Raw genomic sequence first — 21,190 nt, 5'->3', positions numbered from 1 at the left:
ATATGTTTGTGAAGTTACCCACAGAGGTATGATAATCATTCAGTTACTCTTAAATTCTTTCCCCTCACAACTGAATCAAAGCTCTTTAGGAAGTGAAGCATCTGATCCATTAGCTCATTTGTACATTCGAATTGTTTCCCATAAACAAAACTGTACATGATGATGAACAGACGCAGATGTAATGAACACAAAACAGCATAACAGATTGTATGAGTCATTAACATCATATTAGCACAAACAACAGGGGAACAAAAAATAACAACTGAGGAGAAAAGTAGCTAATAAAAGTAACTGACAGCAATACAACAGATTGCATATACTATAAGTAACAACTATATATCACAGTCAATGGAGAAAAGTGCATTTGTAGCCAGATAATGAGGTAACAAAAATCTACCTTTAGGGACTAACAGTGCCATACTTAACAGGAAAAAAACTGATCCTATGAGCTCCACTCATAGTCAGTAGGCTGTTGAAAGGGATGGGAACTTGCACCAGAGCAGACATTTGCGCTGTCATCCAGCTTAGGGCAAACATACAAACAATCCCCTAAGTAGACCACCAGTCAACCTGCTGTTTTTTTTCCAGCACATTCCACAATCCCTTCTTATCGGCCCCATAATCCACTGGTCTGTTTACCAGTAACTAACCATGTCTCCAATCTAGTGAACTCAAAAGATTGTAAAATCGAAGTCAGTCTGCTAACGAAAAAGATGAAAGGCCCTTATCAAACCATGCTTGTACTTAATAATCGAGGGGTCATCGGTCACAGCGCATCTCCAGGTAATCCTGACAGGTCAAGCTACTCCAAACCCTTCAGGTCAAATTAGGGAGGACATTAAGAAGAACGGCTTTAAGTACAGCAGGTAACGAAGAGGGCCAAATACTTCTGCACAGTCTTTGTCAATGTAAACAATTAATGCATGAAGCTTATGCTTGACAGAATACAACTAATTTTATACATTTATAAATATATACACACACATATTTCTTTCATGCGTGATGCTGTTTTCTCATTTTAGAGATGTAAACAAACTCCGTAATGTTCTTTCAATTATGGATTGAATTTCTATTAACTAAACAAATGTTTTCCTTGTTTAACAGTGTTTATCAGTTTATCAGTGTCAAAACTATGACAGAGCACATGGTACAGCATAAGCCAAGAGTAAAACCTGTCCGCATTGGCCTCAGCCAACAACACGTCATCTGACCCCATTCAGGAACCAGAGCTTGTTTTGCCAAATTGATTACAGTTGAGTTCACTAAATGGCTTAACATCTTAACACTATATCATAGGCTGGGCAGGAGAATGGGAGGATTGGGTTTGTGTTCAAGTGTGAATATACAATATATATGGTAAGTGTATAAAATAAAAAATGGATAGACAGAGACAAAAAAAAAAAACGTGTGATTGTGCACACAGGACTGCTACATGATGTCATGCCTGATACATATTCATATATTTATTCACAGGATATTTACAGTCCTTTAGCTTGGTTAAAATTGTATTTTCAGTGAAAAAGTTTGTCGCTCATTAACAACAAGCCATCTTAAATAAACAGGGTTAATACATGATCTTTGGGACATTTTTTCCCCAATCATCTATATATAATAACTTCATGTCAAAAGTTGTCGACCCCATGTACATCCAAGAAAACTACAGGATAATTTTACATGAAAGTTTAGATGTTTAGCCTTCTTGCTATGTCATTTCCATTATAAGTACATCAAATATAATCATTCATCAAACAACAGTGGAAACATAACTAAAAAGAGATTATAAATATCTAATAAAAATAATTAAAAATGCAATCAAAGTTTCAGTATTCTGCTGCGAACCGGTCATAACAATAATGAGGTATAATCTCACAGTCATTTAATAATATCCATATCATTACTTCTGTGGCAGAACAGATCTTACATTCCCACAATGTAGTATCTTAAAGTCACTGGAACAGCATCATGAAAGAGAGAGAGAGAGAGCGCCTGCTAATGAGATACACTGAGAGTACACTGTGAGATCAGCGTGCTTTTGCTTACATTATTCCTCATGGGTACAGGATGACTGCAAAGTCTAGACTTAGTGTCTGCTATCTCAAACCCTGAAGACATGCAAATGTGACATCAACATACTGTATGCTTCTGCACATGCAATGTGTTGAGGTCATGTGACAGTGTAACAATGTAGCATGCTTTATATACTGTTGTTTATTATAGAAGCAGATTAGTCTGAAATATAATTCACGCAAAAACACGATTCACACATGCATAGACAATTTAAGATGCATGAAACCTAATCACGTACACACAAAAAAAAATTCACGTGCGTGAAAAAAAAAATATATTCACAAAAAGCAATTCACAAGCGCAAAATAAAATTATATATTTATAGAATACATTTCACAAATGCAAAAAACTAATTGTAGATATACAACTGTGCACAAAAACCTTTGAATGTTTAAAATGTACAAGTGTCTGAATGTACGAATCGTCATTTACTACGAATCCACTCGGATTTGTGTGTGTGTGTTTTTGAGACTTTCCTGGCAGAGCTCTCTTCCCACGTGGGTCTGTCGTACTCTTTAGCCAATCAGATGCGAGCTTACCATTCAACCAATCATATCATAAGCCACTGAGTGCATTCAAGGAGCACGATTCTGCGCACCTTTTGCGCAATATGGATAAATTAGAACGGAAATTGAGCCTTTACATCAGTAATCCAGCATGGCTAATGAAGAACGGGAAGCATGGGTAAGAGTTTAGTTTATTACATAAAAGTCTGAGTTTACACATTTTATCGTTTACACATTCAATCAAGACAAAATTTTTTAGTATTTTAGAAAAAAATACAGTTGTAACAGGACAGTTACAGTAATTCTAAATTAAACTGCAATCAGGATAGTAAAAAGAAATACCTGTAAAGACAAAAGTAACATTTTGAGAGTTGTGAAATTATAATTCTAAATAATCTTGTTTTATAAATTGATGTCTGTTAGGTCAGTGTGTACTTTCTTACAGTAATACATTTTAAAACATGTAGCCTAGTCATTGTTAACCACTACATTGAAACAATGTAGTTCAATCAAGATAAACAACATCAGATATTTAGAAACGTTGTTTAAAGAGCAACTAAACCCTAAGCCAACTTTTTTAGTCAATGATCTATAAGAATGGGGCTTTATTAGTGCTGTTCATTGTTTCGAGTAACTTTTTTGACATTTGAGTATAAAGTGTTTTAATTCTATAATATATGGTGTAAAAACGTCTGAGTGCTGCCATCTTCAGGTTGAACAGTGGCTACTGCAGTTGATTTTTCCTATTGGATGTTGCGGTGGCAAGTGACGTAAGCGGTTTTCAGCTCACCACACCCCTTGGTACGAGCTACCACGCCCTTGGCAGTATAAAACCATCTTGTTCCTTCAAAATCACTGTAGTGAGTCAGGAGTTGGAATTGCGAGTATTGAAACGATCAGGATAGACTATTATTTCAACTATTTAGCATATCAACTATATAGTTATTTAGATATTCAAGTTAGCGTAGATTTATCTGTATTTAGTACAGTGATCAGGATGGTACGGAGGTGTGTTGCTGGTTGTGACAGCACTGCTGGACTGCATAGTTTTCCAGCAGACTTGAAAAACTTTTGTGCTGCACTCGAAAAGTTCCAGATGCATCCTCTTTCATTTTATTTTATGTTTGAGCCTATGCTCTTTGCAACTTAATTAAGTTGTGGATTGTGTGTAGGCTAATTTTATTGTCGCACTTGAAAAGTTTCAGATTGATCCTCGTTTTTATTTATTTTATATATTTCGGAGCTTATTCTCTTTAATGATGTGAATCGTTTGTAACTTCATTGCAATTTAATTCAATGTACTGTCGTTCTAATTTCCATAACCGTTATGTTTTAGTGGTTCTAAACCTTTTTTTCCACTGGGCCGCACTATGGTCCAAGTCCAAGTGCAAGCGGATTGCACAGGTTCAAGTAGCAATGGGCTTCTTCACACTGCCTCCACATGTTCAATTGTGCTTTTGAAGCCTACTGACCACGCGCACCTGCCGCGCAGTCATAAAAAATGGGAGGTACGCGTTCGTCCTCTCAGAGCCTCCGCAAACACTCTCCCATAACGATGATTACATCACGCCTACCTAGCGGTCCATAACGGTCTTCCCACGGACGCAGAAAGTTTCATGTTTTTTTTTATTGTATGGAAAAATCCCATTTAAAAAAAACAGACCGCCATTACATTTTGCACCACACTTTGGGAATCCCTGAACTAAACAATCATGAAGTCGATGAAGAATATACTGCTTTAGATATTCCTAAATTATAAGTGAAAGATGCATTTCAATGTACAGAAAATATATTTACAAATTAAACAACGTTTCTAAATATCTGATGTTGTTTATCTTGATTGAACTACATTGCTTCAACGTAGTGGTTAACAATGACTAGGCTACATGTTTTAAAATGTATTAATGTAATAAAGTACACACTGACCTAACAGACATCAATTTATAAAACAAGATTATTTAGAATTATAATTTTACAACTCTCAAAATGTTAACAGTAACTGTAACTGTACTGTAACAGTCCTGTTACAACTGTATTTTTTTTCTAACTAGTTTTCTAACTAGAAAAAACTGTCTTGATTGAATGTGTAAACGATAAAATGTGTAAACTCAGACTTTTATGTAATAAACTAAACTCTTACCCATGCTTCCCGTTCTTCATTCGCCATGCTGGATTACTGATGTAAAGGCTCAATTTCCGTTCTAATTTATCCATATTGCGCAAAAGGTGCGCAGAATCGTGCTCCTTGAATGCACTCAGTGGCTTATGATATGATTGGTTGAATGGTAAGCTCGCATCTGATTGGCTAAAGAGTACGACAGACCCACGTGGGAAGAGAGCTCTGCCAGGAAAGTCTCAAAAACACACACACACAAATCTGAGTGGATTCGTAGTAAATGACGATTCGTACATTCAGACACTCGTACATTTTAAACATTCAAAGATTTTGTGCACAGTTGCATATCTACAAATAGTTTTTGCATTTGTGAAATGTATTTAATAAATATATAATTTTATTTTGCGCTTGTGAATTGCTTTTTGTGAATTTTTTTTGTGTGTACATGAATTAGGTTTCATGCATGTGAAATTGTCTATGCATATGTGAATCGTGTTTTTTGCGTGAATTATATTTGAGACTAATCTGCTTCCATAGATTATTGCCTGATGTTGTAACAAGATTTAATAATTAGATTCAGGTGGGGAAATCGGCCATGCATTTTGACAAAGTTTTGGAGGCAACATTCTCTGTCTTCCACATCACATTGTTTTATTTATGCATCTATTTATGTATGTATTGTGGATTAGAATACAACAATAAGAACAACAGCCAAGTCATTAAGATGGACTGCTCTCCAGGCATTATAAACCTCCTTAGTTTAGATTTATGAGGATTCATGATTCAGGAGTAATGGTTTGGTTTTAGGGGAGGGTGGTTTTAAAGTCAGGAGGTAGTACAGGGGTGCATCAGATTGCTCTGGCACAGAATCCCGCTGCTGTGCCAACATGAGCATGAGCTCATCCCATCAGGGAGGCCAACCACAGAGAGGGAAACACACACAAACAGATCTGCATACATGCAAGGATGACGTGTCAGGAGATTGTGGGTAAGTTGCTCTGCATGAGGGCTGCTCTTATTTCTAAATATAGTGATGAAGAGCACAGAAAGCAGATTTAACACAGTGAAGGTCATATACCATCAAATCAAAGATAATTTCTCATCAGATGAGAATTTGACCTGTGGATTTGAAGCAATAGTAAAATAGTAAGATGTTTTTGCAGTAATTTTGCAGTAATTCAACTGAAATGCAATAAAACCCAGTGGATATATTTAAGAGCTTATGCTTTCCAAGTGAACTGCTGTGCATAGTAAGTGGAGGTGGTGATTTAGAGCTGGTACACACACAACTGCAATCCTCTCTGTGCCAACTAAATCAGCTGACTTCAGATCAGCCGAACAGCATTAACAAAGTATTTACATTGGTTAAAATATTAGACCTGCAATTAATCAAATTAAGAGCAATGAACTATAATGTATCAATATCTTCCCACCATTGCCTTGATGAAATACAGGTGCATCCAATAAATTAGAATGCCATGGAAAATTTAATTTATTTCAGTAATTCAACTCAAATTGTGAAACTTGTGTATTAAATAAATTCTGAAGCAGTTTAAGTCTGTGGTTCTTTTATTTGTGATGATTTTGGCTCACATTTAATAAAAAAAACACCAATTCACTGCAGGATCTGCGGATATAAGGTTTATTTTTTCATGCAAAGTATTATAAACATAACCGGCATTCAATTTTTATTTAATTTTTATTTTTTTAATTGCACTAGGAATCTAGATAAGTTATTTCAATTTATTTATTTAAATGGGACAGGGCATATTCATGAACGTACAATCAAAGTTGAACGTATATCATTGTAGAGTATTGGAGTCTTTTCAACTGCACATTTATGGCAGGTTCTACTCCAGTCATTGGTAAGTGTGTAATTCAGCGTGACATAAGTGTCCTCCAGAAGCAGCATGCAACACACAGGCTCCATAAATCAGATCAGTGTCATGTACATCACACTTGCAGACTGAGAGAGCATGCGGTACATTTTCAGAAGATGTGCACACTGTCAGACAGCCAGTGAAGCTCAATGCTTGCTGTTGAGATAAATCTAATTCAGAGATCGCAGTGGCAACAAAGAAACAGTGGCATAAGGAATACTGTGTTTGTTAGATTTCCAATCAGGCATTTTCAACTCTGCAACTTGCATTCTGATGTAAAATATGTTAAGCTTGCTTTTTGATGACTCTATTTTCATGGCAGTTCTGGAGGAGATTTCAATTCACATGAATTTGATCATGTGATTTACACCCTGTACCTTTCACCTGATCAGACGTTTCTCCCAGGAGTCTGATAGCAGAACATAATCTCCCGGTCTGTTTATTGCTTTCCAAATCTGATTGGAATCATATTGTCCAAAATCCTTCATGATGCACTGAAGCACAAGAGGTTAAATACACCCTCATCCCCACAATTTCTTTAAACTATTAGGTATCCCAGATAAAAGAGCACTGCATGTTAAATCCATAGACCAAATAACAAGTACCTTCTTGTTCGTAATGAGGAGGTGATGAGCAGCTTATGCCACGCTCCCCTGCTGAGAGACACAACTTAACACCTTGCTCTGATAACTCTCAAAGAGACACAGAAGAAAAATGCCCAGGGAAAAGACATTTGCCCCATAAACTCATACAACGGCTCCCTGATCCCTCTTGTCCATTCTAATCGCCAGAAGCTTGTTTACCAAACAAAATGATACTGTATATTCTTTATCAGTGGTTACGTAATCTAAACAGACACAATCGCCAAAACACAAGGGAGCTGTTTTTCCCAAAACAGGTTTACAGGGCAGGGACATACCACACATCCACTGAACCATAGCTAAATACTAAATGCTATAAAAAGCATTTACTTCTTCATCCCTACATGTATTACCTTAATGGTATATATTAGTACTTTAAAAATGCACATTAGTACCGAATGTGTACACTTAAGCCCCGGTGACAGTTTATAACTTTTTTTCTGAAAGTGTATCAATGATCTATGACCTCAAGAACCACTGGAAAGATTCCCCATGACACTTGTTTTAACATAGCATCCAATTACTACGGCATGTGGTCAACTCTGACAAAGATCTACAGAGATAATGTTTAAAACTATTACAGAGCTCCTATGGCCAAAAGTTATAATATATGAGGACAATCTGAAAAGCATAGGCTGGGGTCTTGGTGTGTGTAGGGGGCTACAACACCTCTACTTCACACTAGCTAGCTTAGCCTCTTGGAGTTGGTTTACATTCCTGTCCTGCTATTGCTCGTTCTCGGTGTCTAAATGGTCTGCTCTTGTCTCTACTCTGGGGAAATAGAAAATCTGCCCACATCTATTATAAATGGTTTTGGTTTTGGGGGGGATTTCTGAGTGAGACTTCAGGAAGACACTGGAAATGACTCATTGTGAGACATTTTAACAGTATTAGGGCTTTAAATAAGAACAAAATGTTTAGCTGAGAGACCTTCACGTTCACTATCAGTTCTTATGCTGCTCTAAATGAGAGGCTCATGAAAAAAACAAACTTTAAATCATTTGGTATTCCGCACGCTTGCATTTACAGACATCTTGTGCTAACTACTTCTGAGCTTCCTCGTGTGTCACATTCCACTGGACTTCAATTTCACTAAATGTTTTGCTTTAATGAAGCATAAAAATCTCTCACTGCTCTCGTTGTTTTTTTCTTCTTCTTCAATTAACTGGCCCGTCTATTTCCCTGTCTGGCCAAGTGTAATAGAAGCCAATGTATTGAGTAACTGAGTGTGGTATTTAATCGGCATTGTCAAACATGTATGTCACAGGGATTGGGGGCCTAGAGCATCAACACACACACACACACACACACACACACCTATCAGTCCCAAACAACACATGCAACCACACCCAAACTTTTACTCACGTCTAGCTCTGACATGCCGATGCACTGTGATCTAAAATGAAACCGGATAATCAAACTGCCCCAGGAAAACACAGATGGGAAAAACGTGCAATCTGATCGCTGATATTCCTATCGGGAGAGCAGATGGGACAGATCCTCTCCCTAACATTGCTCTTCGCTTGAGAGCGGTATTGTTTGGGAAAAGTGCTGTTCCATGGCTTACATTTCAGCTGGGGATACAGAGATGTAAAAGGCCAAATGTCAAGGCAGTTTATGTTCATAGCAGGCAGTTTGACAAGTGATTGATTAAACTGTTGACTGCTTATGTCAACAAAATGATGGCTGAAATGATTAGGAAGCGGTTCTGCTGACTGAGCTCGTGCGTAACCTGCCTACATCCCCATGCCTAAAGTGCAGAATATGAATTCAAAAGAAACTCTTTCAGAGAGAGCCGGGCTGTGAGGATGCATTTATTCACAACCATAATCTGACGGATGCTGTGCATGACATATTCCGATTCGACAATGCCCCTCACAGAGGAGGATGCTGGAAGAGCTGAGTAAAACACAAGGCACTGAGCTGCAACTGCAGAGCTGCTTTAGGATGCTCATTCTTCTTTACAATGCTTCTGTATTCAACGTCCCATAAAAACAGCTTAGTTTGCTTTCCCACCAGTTTAATAGGGGACATGATGGACAGTGGCTCCGAGAACTATTTAAACGCTTCAAGGGATAGTTCACCCAAAAATGAAATGATTCTGTCATCTTTTCTTCACCGTCATTTCACTGTATGATATTATTTCACGAACAAAGATATTTTGAAATGTGACTTCTATTGTATGAAGAAAACCATGCTCAAAATATCTATTGTGTTTAGAAGAAGAAAGAAGCCAAACAGGTTTGGAATGACATGAAGGTGATTAAATGATGACTTTTTTTTTTATGCATTCTTAATTTAAATCACAATTAAGAGAAATGGGATTGACGATGTGAAAAAAAAGAAGAAAAAAAGTAAATATCACTTCCAAACAGAATATTGCCAATATTGTCATTTATTTTATTTTTTCTTTGATTGTTTGTCTGTTATTATTCATTTATTCCCAAATTCTAAATTGACAATGTTTATTATATTAAGTAATTATGCACACTTAAGATACTGTGTGCAACACAATGCAAAAAAATAAAACATAATTAATTAATTAATTACAATACATATTTTTTCAGAGATTTGTTGATAAGTCCTTGTTTTATTTTATAAAGCTTAACAAACATCTACAGCATTTGTGAAATATTTTGCTTGACAAGTATATTTCAGTAATTGAAGAAAGTCCAGGCACTGATCTATCCTTCATTTAATCAAAGACATATGTGATCTCAAGAAACAAGCCCAAGCTGCCATTATATGAAGCTTATCAGAGATTTTACACAAAAAACACACTTTGTTTGATACTAAAACCATAAAAAAAAAAACAAACGTATTAACTATAAATAAGAGCAAATGAAATAAAACCAAATGTATCAGATCCTGACATTCTAGTATTATCCGCTATGGCATTTTTCATTTAAAGCTTCAACATATCTTTCACCAGAGCAAATATTTCAAGAATTTACCTTTGGACTCAACCCTGTCCTCAAGATAACCTATTAAGAACAGCTTCAAAGGAAAATGAACCGAATGCCGTAACTAACCACAATGACAGCGGGATGTTAATCTGTTCCAACAATCCGTAACCAACACAAAGCTAGGAAAACAAGCTCTCTGAAGCACTCTTACCTTAAAGAAGCTTCGTAGGAAGTATATAACACTCAACATTGTGAGTGTGTTGAGAGGGGACGGCTTCAGTCCTCTTTCACTCCCCCTCTGACCCTCTCTCTCTCAATCCTCATGTCCTGATGAGAGTTACTCCAGCCCGTTCTGGCCACATGCTTACTTGTTGCTATTTAGTAGCACTCTAAGACTCATGGTGCAGCCAGAGAGAGAGAGAGAGAGAGAGAGAGAACGCGAGCGAGAGACACACAGAGAGAGAGACCGAATGAACCTGTCATGCCATGCCAGCGGTTAAAGTTTCCTAACAATGAGCAGTCCTCTGTTCAACTCAGCTATGTAAAAACAACCGTCTTAGCCAGAGAATCATTTAACATATTCTCTTCTGATCCTACAAATGTCTTTAAAGGTTTAATTACTCTCTCTGAGGCCAGTTGAGGTACAGCATGCGAGTCGGGCTGTGGTGGATTTAAAAGGGTGTTGTGGATGGGAAAGCATTAGGTCATTTTATTTTCTTTTTTTTTTTATATTGTTGGGTGAGTGTCTATGAAACACCCAGAGTCTGTGCTAATGCTTTAATCTTAAACCTCCCGACCAGCAACTGTATCTGTGGTGCCTTGATGTCAAGTGGGCACACACTCTCCAAAGGCCTGAGTTATCATGTGTTTATGATGCTCTGAAACATATTGTGGTAAGGTTTAACCCATGAGGCAGTGGAAAGTGTTTTTTGTCTTCAGCCTGAAGTGTGTAACTCCTGTGCAACTAGTGTCACCAAAAACAACAAATGATTGTTTCAATGTTTCTCCACTATATGTTTCTGCCATTGGTTGAGCAAACAGATAGTCCTGTCCCAAACGGATGCCATTGGTTGTGGCAGTTTGGTAAAAAAATTCTAAATACTGAATAGCTGTGGTGAAGCAATGCACTTGTTTTCTGTAACTGGAAGAAAAAGGCTTTTATAGCATTGAAATCTGACTACGATTCTCCTTAAGATTCAGTATTGCTTTACTATTTTCTTTATTTACATACACTGCCATTCAAAAATGTGGGGTCAGTGTGGGTAAGTCTCTTATGCTCACCAAGAGGGCATTTATTTGATAAAAAAAAAAAAAGAAGTAAAATACAGTACAAATACTGTGCAGTATTATTACTTTTTTTTTCTTTCTTGCCAAAGATACATTAGGTTAGGTATTTAATGACTCCTATAAATGCATTTTTATAAATAATTCATCAAAGTGTGTTAATAGAACTTGCTCAAATAAGATTATTATATCAAATTGAATAATTTCCACAAATGGCCATGCAGGATCAACTTACTACAAAGTAAATCGAGTGGATGAGGAAAGACACATTTTGAGTAATATATGGGAAGGACAGTGATTTCAAAGTACCCTATTACTGCTACGAAAGATTTCACCTCCAAAAGGGCCAGTTAAAATAATGTCAGTGTAAAGGTAATTTGAAATGACAATAGCATAATGTTGGCAGGAAGGGGAATAAAACTACAGTATCAGGATTCTCATTTCACCTTATTAATCAAGTTCTTGACAGAGGGCGCTCTCTGCTGTACAAGTGCGGAAATAAAACTGAGGGGGTGAGATCATGGCTATGTACTGGGCAATGGAAAGTATTTATCAGACTATTAATTACCAAAAGCAAACAAAACAAAAAAAAATCACTATTTTATCTAAAATCTTAGAAGTTATAAGCATGTCAACCCCTTTTTTTCACACCTGCGCTAAAAAACAGGATGGCAATGTATCCAAACGAAGAAAAGAGTGACAAGTGTTAGAACAAATGTTGTTTGTTCTATGGTTAAATTATTTGACACAAAAAAAGCATCAGCTATTGTAACCTAACAAAGAGCGTCTTTTATTCTCTGTTTTGTCTACACCGTTTTGGCTTCGTTCACAGTCTGCTGTGACCACAAATCACCGTCTGCTGCCCACAACAACGGACAGTTCAGTCAAACTCCTCAAGCCCATCCGTCCTCTGTGTCTCTGCCTGGAGACCCCACCGTTCCTCCCTCTCGGGGCTATTCAGTGTGTCAGCGCTCTATGGGAGGTAGACTGTCAGGGCAGTTGGTGACAGACCAGTAGCTCTAGTCAGCCCTCTATCTCTCTCCCTCACACTTCTCTCTCTCTAATTTAGTTTGACACTGTTTAGTCGGAGGCCTTTTCCTGAATGAGGCCATTGTGAACAAAGTGAGTGAACGACAGTGAACGTTCCTCCATTTCTCGCACTTTAGAAGATGAAGATTCCCCCAGCATGATTGAGACGGCGCGACTCCGTCAGGAAGCTTTGTGTGGGCCTAGGAGAAGCTTATGATATTCTTATAATGGATATGAACTCTGTCAAGAGGCTTTGGAGACGCATTATAATTACAAAAGCAGCTGGAGAGCACTCAGCTACCCCGTAGATCCCTCACAGCGGCCTCCCACCACGATTCTGACAACTCAGCACAGCTATAGATACAAAGGCACTCAAGAAAACACACCCACACTGAAAGCGGCCCGTGAGCGTGGTCCCAGACGGAAGCTGTAGTGAAAGGTCAACATTTATATAAGCAATACAGGCACTGCATTTAGCTTCTTCAGGAAATTAGTAGGCTAATGTCTCATTCTTGCAAATTAAACATATACGGTCATTTCCGCATTTGTCCCGCTGCATTTATTAAATCATCAGAGGTATAAATCCAGTGTTGTTTACCTTATTTTCAATATTCAATAAACAATTATCTCAAATAAAATTAACGTAATATATGCAGTAAAGTTTGTATATATGAATAATAAAAAACTATATATATACTATTTTGCATCTATTATTTTTTTAACCAATATTAAAGGCATAGTTCATCCCCAAATTTCCCAAATGTCCCAAACCTGTTTTGAATTAGAAAAACTATCCCTTTAGTTATTCTGGAGCTTTTTAATTATTATTAATTATTGTTATTTAATGTTTATTGCTATAAACATATCCCAGAAAAGTTTAAAGCTTGAGGTCTAATATTATGAGTTTCTAATGCTAAACATTTGGATTTGGACATTTTCTGTGCCAAATACACTCCTTTAGGGTACATATAAGTTTCATAATGTTTTGTTTTTCTCTCGAGTATGGCCCTGCGTGATGTCATAAAGTCCTTGTATGGGCACTATTGTGGAAAAAGCCTATTTTCACAGGTTCATGTTTTAGAACCGATCATTTCTGTAAGCTTCATGGACATAGGTTTCATAGAATGTCCTAATAGTCACTTGTGAGACAAATTTAAAAAGCATGTGGCACAAACACCCTGGCCTGAGGAGTCCAAAACCTTGACATGACACGTTTAACATGACCCTCAAACCTTGTGTGGGTCAATTACATGACGTGCTAATTCGTCTGATAGGATCATGTGTTCTCAGTTTGGACGTTCTGTGTTTATGTTTTTATTTGTTCCAAACAAGCCAGTACCTTAAAAAAACACATCAAAACTACCTGTTAAGGAGTTCCTGTATGCAGGACATTCAGTTATTTCATCATCTAAACTCCGCCAAAACAAAATGTTTAATATGTCATTTCTTTTATCAGCAGTGAATGTTTTCAAATGTTAACATGAAATTGTATACTGTAATTGTTTTCCGATAAAATACTTTCTCCTATCTCAGCTCAATATGCATGGACGGCTATCAGTAACCCACCTGCAGGCCGCTTTCCCTGAAAAGTGCAACACTGTTGTTTTGTGGGTGCTGTTTTTGAGCATCCCCAACAACCCAACATATCAATCAATGGATCAGTCAATGGCATGAATTAAAGGTGGGACTTTTTTGAATGACCAATGGCCAAATGGTGAAGTCCTTATGATAACAATTAGAAAAGATCCTTGAGCAGTAAATCAGCGTATCAGATCAGGATCATGTGACAATTTGCTGAAAATTTTGCTTTGACAACACAGGAATACATCACATTTGAAAAGATATTCAAGGCAAATAAAAAAAATATATATTTTACAATTTATATTATCCATCAAATAAATGCAATCTTGGTGAGCATTCTGTTGAATCTTCTTTGAAGAACATAAATCCTACAGACCTCAAAGGTAGTTTATATGTACAAAATATACAAATATAATATTGTTAAAATATAAAAATACAAATTTATTTTGTATTTAACTCTATTTTAGACTTGTTTTGTGATTAACAGCAGATGTTACATTAACCTACTTTTGTAAATGGCCAAATAAATAAATAAATATTCATGAGGTACTGATTTAAGTTTAATATTCTTGAAAGATACCATTCAAGAGACATGAATCTAGCACATGTAGGAAGTCAATCAATTATACAGTTTAACAGTCATAGTGCAACAATCAACCAATCAGAGTAAAGTTTTCCAGGGAGTCATGTAATATGCAGTGACACTGTGAGGTGACCTCAGACATTATTAATCCAAACGGAGCTGTCTAGGTGGAGAAAGATCTTACTGATAGCTCTTGAGCTCTGGATTTGTAGAGTCCATGTTCCTGAGGTGAGGGACGTCATTCAGATCGGACAGACTATAACCCAACCCATGACAACAGAACCTCCCTGGACACGAAGCGTGAGAAAGAAGAAGGAACAATGCAACATGCTGCCCATAGCAACTTAAGCACACACACAATTAAGCTGTTGGTGCATTATTACACAGTGCTGTCCAGGCAACAGCGGCTCGTTGAGACTGTGAGGGTCAAATCAAAGGGCTGCTATGAGGCGTTCTTCTCAGAAGAACTTCCTTTCCCACCTTTAGTGCACAAACATTCTTCTATTTAACTGCTTTCACTTATTACTACCAACTGTTTGGAAAAGAAAAGGCTAAAGGGCTCCAGTGCTTGTCAATCAGAGAGATTGTGAAATCGAGGAAAATGGCACAGATGCTGAAGATGAATCATACACCATGAAAAACGGGAAGATCAACACTGATCTCATCAGATATATTACACCTGCAGATCTGCCTGGCATGAACATGTCATTACACTTACTTCTAGATAAAGATCCAAATATATCTGGATTAAAAACAAAAATATCAGGTTGAGTAAAGGATTTGAGACGCTGACGTACACAATATCTACCAATATATAAAAGCGATGCACAATATATCAGTACCATATTAGGTATAAGTTACTTATATTATAAGTTATATTACCATTTTTTTTATATTGGACCATACTGCATGTCATTTGATTATATTGAGCATTTTCATTTACTCTATTTTTAAATATGGCCACATTTATACACACATACATATATACATTTATATATATATATATATATATATATATATATATAGAGAGAGAGAGAGAGAGAGAGAGAGAGTATACATGTAAAAAACTACATGTAATCTTCAACAAATTTCAAATTGAATATCATGTTTGATATTGTGATGCCTAAATAAATTCACTTGTAGTATTTTTAAAACTGAATTACTAAAAACCAAGTTTTTATTTATTATTCTTGACAATTGTTTTTAGACATTATAGTATATAAAAATATAGATTAGAATATATTAATAATGATGTGTGTTTTAATTTTATTTTTAGACAATTGATTTTGGACATTATAGTTTATTCATAATTTTTATAACAACATGTAATATCTAATAATAACAATAATAATAATTTTAATAATAATATTTGTATCATATCATATTTTCTCAGCCTTGAGATATAGAGTAGAAAATAAATCAGCATCCTGGAGCTTCTGAAAAACAATCAAGAATCAACAAAGCACTGGTATAATTTCATTTCTGCTGCTGTTGAATCATTAACTTCACTAAACATTCTCTCCTAAGCTGCACATACTTGCTCGCCTGACAAAGTTATTCAGGAAGAGTATCGATTATGCATCATTTATAAGCCACTTTGTGTCCAATTCTAGAGAAAAACATGAATCAAATGAAAAACAAAGACTCAAAGTGGACACAAATGATCCAACAACCGTTCCAAAACAACACTTAGCGCTACATACTTCACTTATGAGCACTGCTGCTAAATGTCATTTGAGATGCTTAATGCAACATTCATACACCAACCTGTACTCAACAAGACCTGAGCATAAGACCGGTCTATGTTTATCCATGTTTATATGACTCAGTGCTGGTCATTTGCGCAGAGCCTAAACATAGCTCCACATTCCTACTTGAGTCTTCCTGGACGTGCATGTTAGTCTTGTATTTGTTTTGTTGTATTCCACCAGTTGTGTGATGTAACAGTTAGTAAGCCCATAATGACATGTGGCTCTAAGAGTGTGGAAACATAGCAAACAAGTGGAGATTTAGAGGCACAAGTGTTTTCAATCCCTCCTCCTAAGAGAATTGTGCTGCATGCTATATATAACCCCTCCAGCAGAGCAAAATACATACTTACATACACAATACACATACTATGGATTTTGAATGCATCTACGTGACAATGAAAATCCAATGCATCTATTACGTAATTTAACAACTGATTACAATTAGCTCTATTACTATCTGTTAGCATTTCCATTTATCTCAAGACCCCACCAAAGACTGAATATACCAAGACACTTGTATTACTATGAACGAGAGAAACAGCAATATGCAATATGATGCGATATGTGCCATTTTTCAAATAAAATATCAATTGGAAATTGGAAAAGTCATCACTGTAGATGCCATTAGAAGCTCCAGTTCCTTTAAAACAGAGATGCATGCTTGGGACCACACCTGCACATTGGCTTTACCAACATGAAATATAAGCTTTTTAAAAGATATTTGAAGATTAGAAAGAACGTTTATGGGTCAGTCCATGTCAGATTATATTGCTGACTTGAAATGTCTTTTAAACGTGAATTTGGCAAGCAGCTTTCCCCCATTCAAGTAGACAGGAGTTAGCTTTGCATGGCCAAAATATGGTCGCCAAGTGAATTGACTTTCCTTGCCTTTGTCCACGCTTAGCTCTGTACACTGTTTTTGAGCAAATCCCTAAATTTCATGTGACTAATTACTTTGGAACCATGTGGAAAATTACATCATGACAACACAAATGGCTGACTAGCACCACAAATGTTAGCAATACATGCTATTTTCAAAGAATATTATTTCATGGGAGTATAATATATAATTTTAAGACTACCATCTGTGATAAATATATATATTGTTCTGTCACATAATTCCATTTTGTGTCTTGGTTTGGACTTCTTTGTTGTATTTACAGTTCTATGGTTTCCTATTTCCTGACCAATTCTTGTAGTCTGTTTATAGCTTCTTTGTTCATTAGTTCAGTAATTCTTGTTTCCTTATTGTCCCCTGTATACTGTGAATAGTTTTTGTGTTTCTTTATACTTTGTTAGGTTGTCTTCCCTAAAGATTAGTTTGTGTTCTCAGTTCAGGTTCATGTTTGCTTTGTGTTTTTGCTTTGATCTGGAACTCTTATCATTTTCTATTTACCATAATTTAAACATTTATCCGCATTTGGATCCAGTCTCCATGTCTTTGAGTTCACCTTCATCACATGTTCCTTTCAATATTCCTCTAAACGTTTGTGTCTTCAACATATTTTGGAATACAGTTGGTAAGTGCACATAACAAGTACATCAACTTTATGACTGTATTCAACATTAATATTTTAGATTATTATTATGGTATACTGGAAAGTGTTTTAGGTGCTTGTTGTAACTGAATCTTCCATTGTCGTTATTTATTCCCCTTACAGACCAGATGGTTCATCCAATATATGCCTTTCGATCATATGAATCCTACTAGTCATAACCACAGCAAAACACAAAGCCAGATTGGTATGAAAGGACATGATCACATTGATGGACCGACTAGCAGGTGCAGGAAATGGAGCACACTTGAGTCCTGTGAGACTCCCACATGGGCAGAGGCCATATATGTGAGTTTGATCACTCATTACTCTGTTTGCCCGTACATGAATACTTCTGCCAAACAAAATGTAAAGTCAACATTTACTGCTTCACAGCTGCGGTTACCATTCACTTTCATAGTCTGGAAAACAGCAGCTTTAGAGATTACATTTGCCGAAAACAGCAAGTGTGGCACATGCAAAACATTCCTAGTGTATCTTGGAAGAAAGAAAATCAGTGATAGTGATTAAATAGTGACTTAATTTTCATTTTTTGCTAAACTAACTTTTTAACCACGCTAATGTGTTTGCCCTCATTTTAGAAAAGCCAAATCTAAAAATAAGACTTGAAACCCTAGACAAGTGCTATGCACATTAAAGAAATCTAATTTGATCCAGTACTTGACAGAACAAAAACAATCCAAAAACACACACTCCGAGTTCAGCCAGAACTGAGCGACCTCAAACAGAACAAAGAAGGTGAGAGTGAAACCAGATCCTTTATCAACGTGTTCCCATGCGGAGGGCAAGCTCTGGCTCAAGATCAGTTTGCATTGCTGGCATTATCCCACTGCTCCATTTAAATAAATCTGCTTTGCTGTGAAAGAAACAAAGAGAAGGCAGAAAATGGGGTATCTGTTTCACTAACCCACAAGCCAACAACACCTGCACCAACAGCCCTGAATAACAAGTACAATTTTTCTAGACAAACTGAGTTTGAGGGGGAGCTGGAGGGGGAATTTGAAGTTGATGCAGACTTGTTCATGCATGTTTTTGCTTCTTAATTGTCAGTCTGCATGTGAGGTAAACTGTTGCATCACAGGAAGGCAAAGGTTCGGTGAGTCGGTAGAAGGGCACAGCTACTTGGAGTCTTGGCGTGTTTCTGGCGTCTCCATTGTTGCTATGGCAGGAGTGTTAGCAAAGAGCTTTGGAAAGATAGCGTGTGTTATTCTTGTGAAATACGTAATTCTGACAGACACATCATTGTTAGAGCATGGCCTCTAGGCTTTCTAGAAAACTTGCATGTCATTTACTGTAAGAGCAATAAAAAAAAAAAAGCATTTTAAAATTTCAAAATAAAAAAATAAAGGGGTACTACAAGAAACAGGATGTGATAATAAAATGGAAAAAATATTATTGGACAGTTAGACCAGAAAGTTATATTAATAACAAAATTACATCATCATAACACTGATTGATTGATGGCATGACACTTAAATTAAAATTAATTTAATGCATTTAGCAGACACTTTTATCCAAAGCGACTTAAAGTGCATTCAGGCTTTCAATTTTTACCTATCACGTGTTCCCGGGGATTCGAACCCCCAACCTTACGCTTGACAGTGCAGTGCTCTACCAATTGAGCTACAGGAACACTTCACTAGCAACTCGATTTATAAATTGTGCGCATGATTTACTAATTCGTGCGCACGATTTACCAAATAAAGCGAACGCAATAGTAAATCGAGGGAACGCAATAGTAATTGTGTGGACGTTTTATTAAATTGAGGGAATGAATTAGTAAATTGCACTGACAATTTATTTATTTTTTCTTGCATGTCATGTGCGGGGGGCACTGTAACATCCCTAAAATCTACTATATGAAATTTTAGCAACATATTTATTGCTTGCAAAAAATACATATATTTGTTAGAACGAACAACTTATGAATGGCCTTCAACAGAGAAAGACTACTGTATGCAAGGAGTGTATGTTACTGCTGAAATTTCTCCAAAGAGTTTTGTGGTTGGACTATGATATCTGTCGTGTAGGTATAGAGTGTACTTCTGTGCACGTCTAAGGTCAGCTCACAGGGAGGGAAAAATAGGAGAAAGAAACAGTGAAGAAAAGATCTCAAACCATTGGACTGTTGAACAAAAGTGCTGAACAAAAAATGAGAGGTCTGAAAAATGACTCCTCTCACAATTACATATGCTGCAGGATTGCCAATATGAACATGGGGTCGAGGGATATGAAAAGCTTGCATAACTCCAGACAGGAGGCCGATATACTACATAAGAAAAGCTCAGGAAATTACTTGAATTCTTGACATTAAACCACACCTGCACCACTATTTACTTTCTAAGGCCATTAGGGTGTAGTGCAGTGGTTCACAACCAGTTTTACTTCAGGACCTTTCATTTCACATATAAGCAGCAACAAAAATTCACAAAAGCAACAAAAATGTCCTCAAAATTAAACACTGAAATGTAATATCACCATGAAATAGCCTATAAGGCCAAACTATAGGCAGAATTACATTACATAGGATGTGTTGTTGATCTCTGCGGTCAATAACTGCGGTCACACGTGTTGTTCTCATCAATAATGTAATAAAAACTAATTGAAATACCAGGTATGGCTTAGGGGCCGTTCACATATCACGTCTTTTGCGCGCGCAAGTTCGTTATTTCCAATGTAGGCGTGCGGCATGCGCGCTCATAATGGAAGCGACACGGTCGCGACGCACACGCGGTGCGACGCGCCCGTTTTTTCCAGGCGCGTCCGCACCACATTGAGTTAAAAACATCTCAACTTTTCAGAGAGCCACAAGCGCATCGCAGGTCATGTGACAAGAACTAACCAATCAGCTTCATCCTTTCCGTAACAACGTTGAAAACTCAGCCAAGATGAAGGAACAGCTGTTCATAGCTGTATATGGATTGCCATTTTGAAATAAATTTTGTAGCAGCGCTACTGCGAGCGATTTTTAGTGCTGCAAATCCATTTATCCTTTGTTGAAATTTTCGCGTCTTCATGGAGAGAGCACGTCATGGTTGCTTAGCAAAGGCAGACGCCTCAGGAGCGCTTCTGCCCGAGCGCTTTGGAAAGAAGGAAAAAACCGGTGCGCCTAGCGTTTCCCGCGCGTTTTTCGGCGTGATATGTGAACGGCCCCTTACTTGTTTAAAGAGTTGAACAGAATGTGTTTCCAGGAATGGCACAAGTCTGTGTTTAGATCAGTGTACTCAATAATGTAACATTGCCTTTCATTATGTATATTTTGATTATGTTGTGAAAAAAAAATTTTATTA

At 36.9% G+C, this 21,190-nt stretch overlaps 1 protein-coding gene across 5 annotated transcripts in view; it reads right to left on the bottom strand.

Moving 5' to 3' along the window:
* Positions 1-21,190, bottom strand: part of LOC128027065 (rho guanine nucleotide exchange factor 4-like) — a 76,200-nt gene that overhangs the window by 43,200 nt on the left and 11,810 nt on the right. The window contains exon 1 of one of the 5 annotated variants that reach the window (XM_052614396.1): positions 10,328-10,488. The exons of the other annotated variants lie outside the window; for them this stretch is intronic. Coding sequence (XP_052470356.1) covers positions 10,328-10,366 — 39 coding nt within the window. The 5' untranslated portion in view covers positions 10,367-10,488. Of the gene's footprint in view, positions 1-10,327; positions 10,489-21,190 lie in introns of those variants that run through there. 5 annotated transcript variants of the gene reach the window in all.

The sequence above is a fragment of the Carassius gibelio genome, chromosome A2 (assembly GCF_023724105.1).
Source record: "Carassius gibelio isolate Cgi1373 ecotype wild population from Czech Republic chromosome A2, carGib1.2-hapl.c, whole genome shotgun sequence".
Classification (NCBI taxonomy): domain Eukaryota; kingdom Metazoa; phylum Chordata; class Actinopteri; order Cypriniformes; family Cyprinidae; genus Carassius; species Carassius gibelio.
The sequence above is the reverse complement of the archived record's forward strand: the minus strand, read 5'-3'. Positions and strand labels throughout refer to the sequence as shown.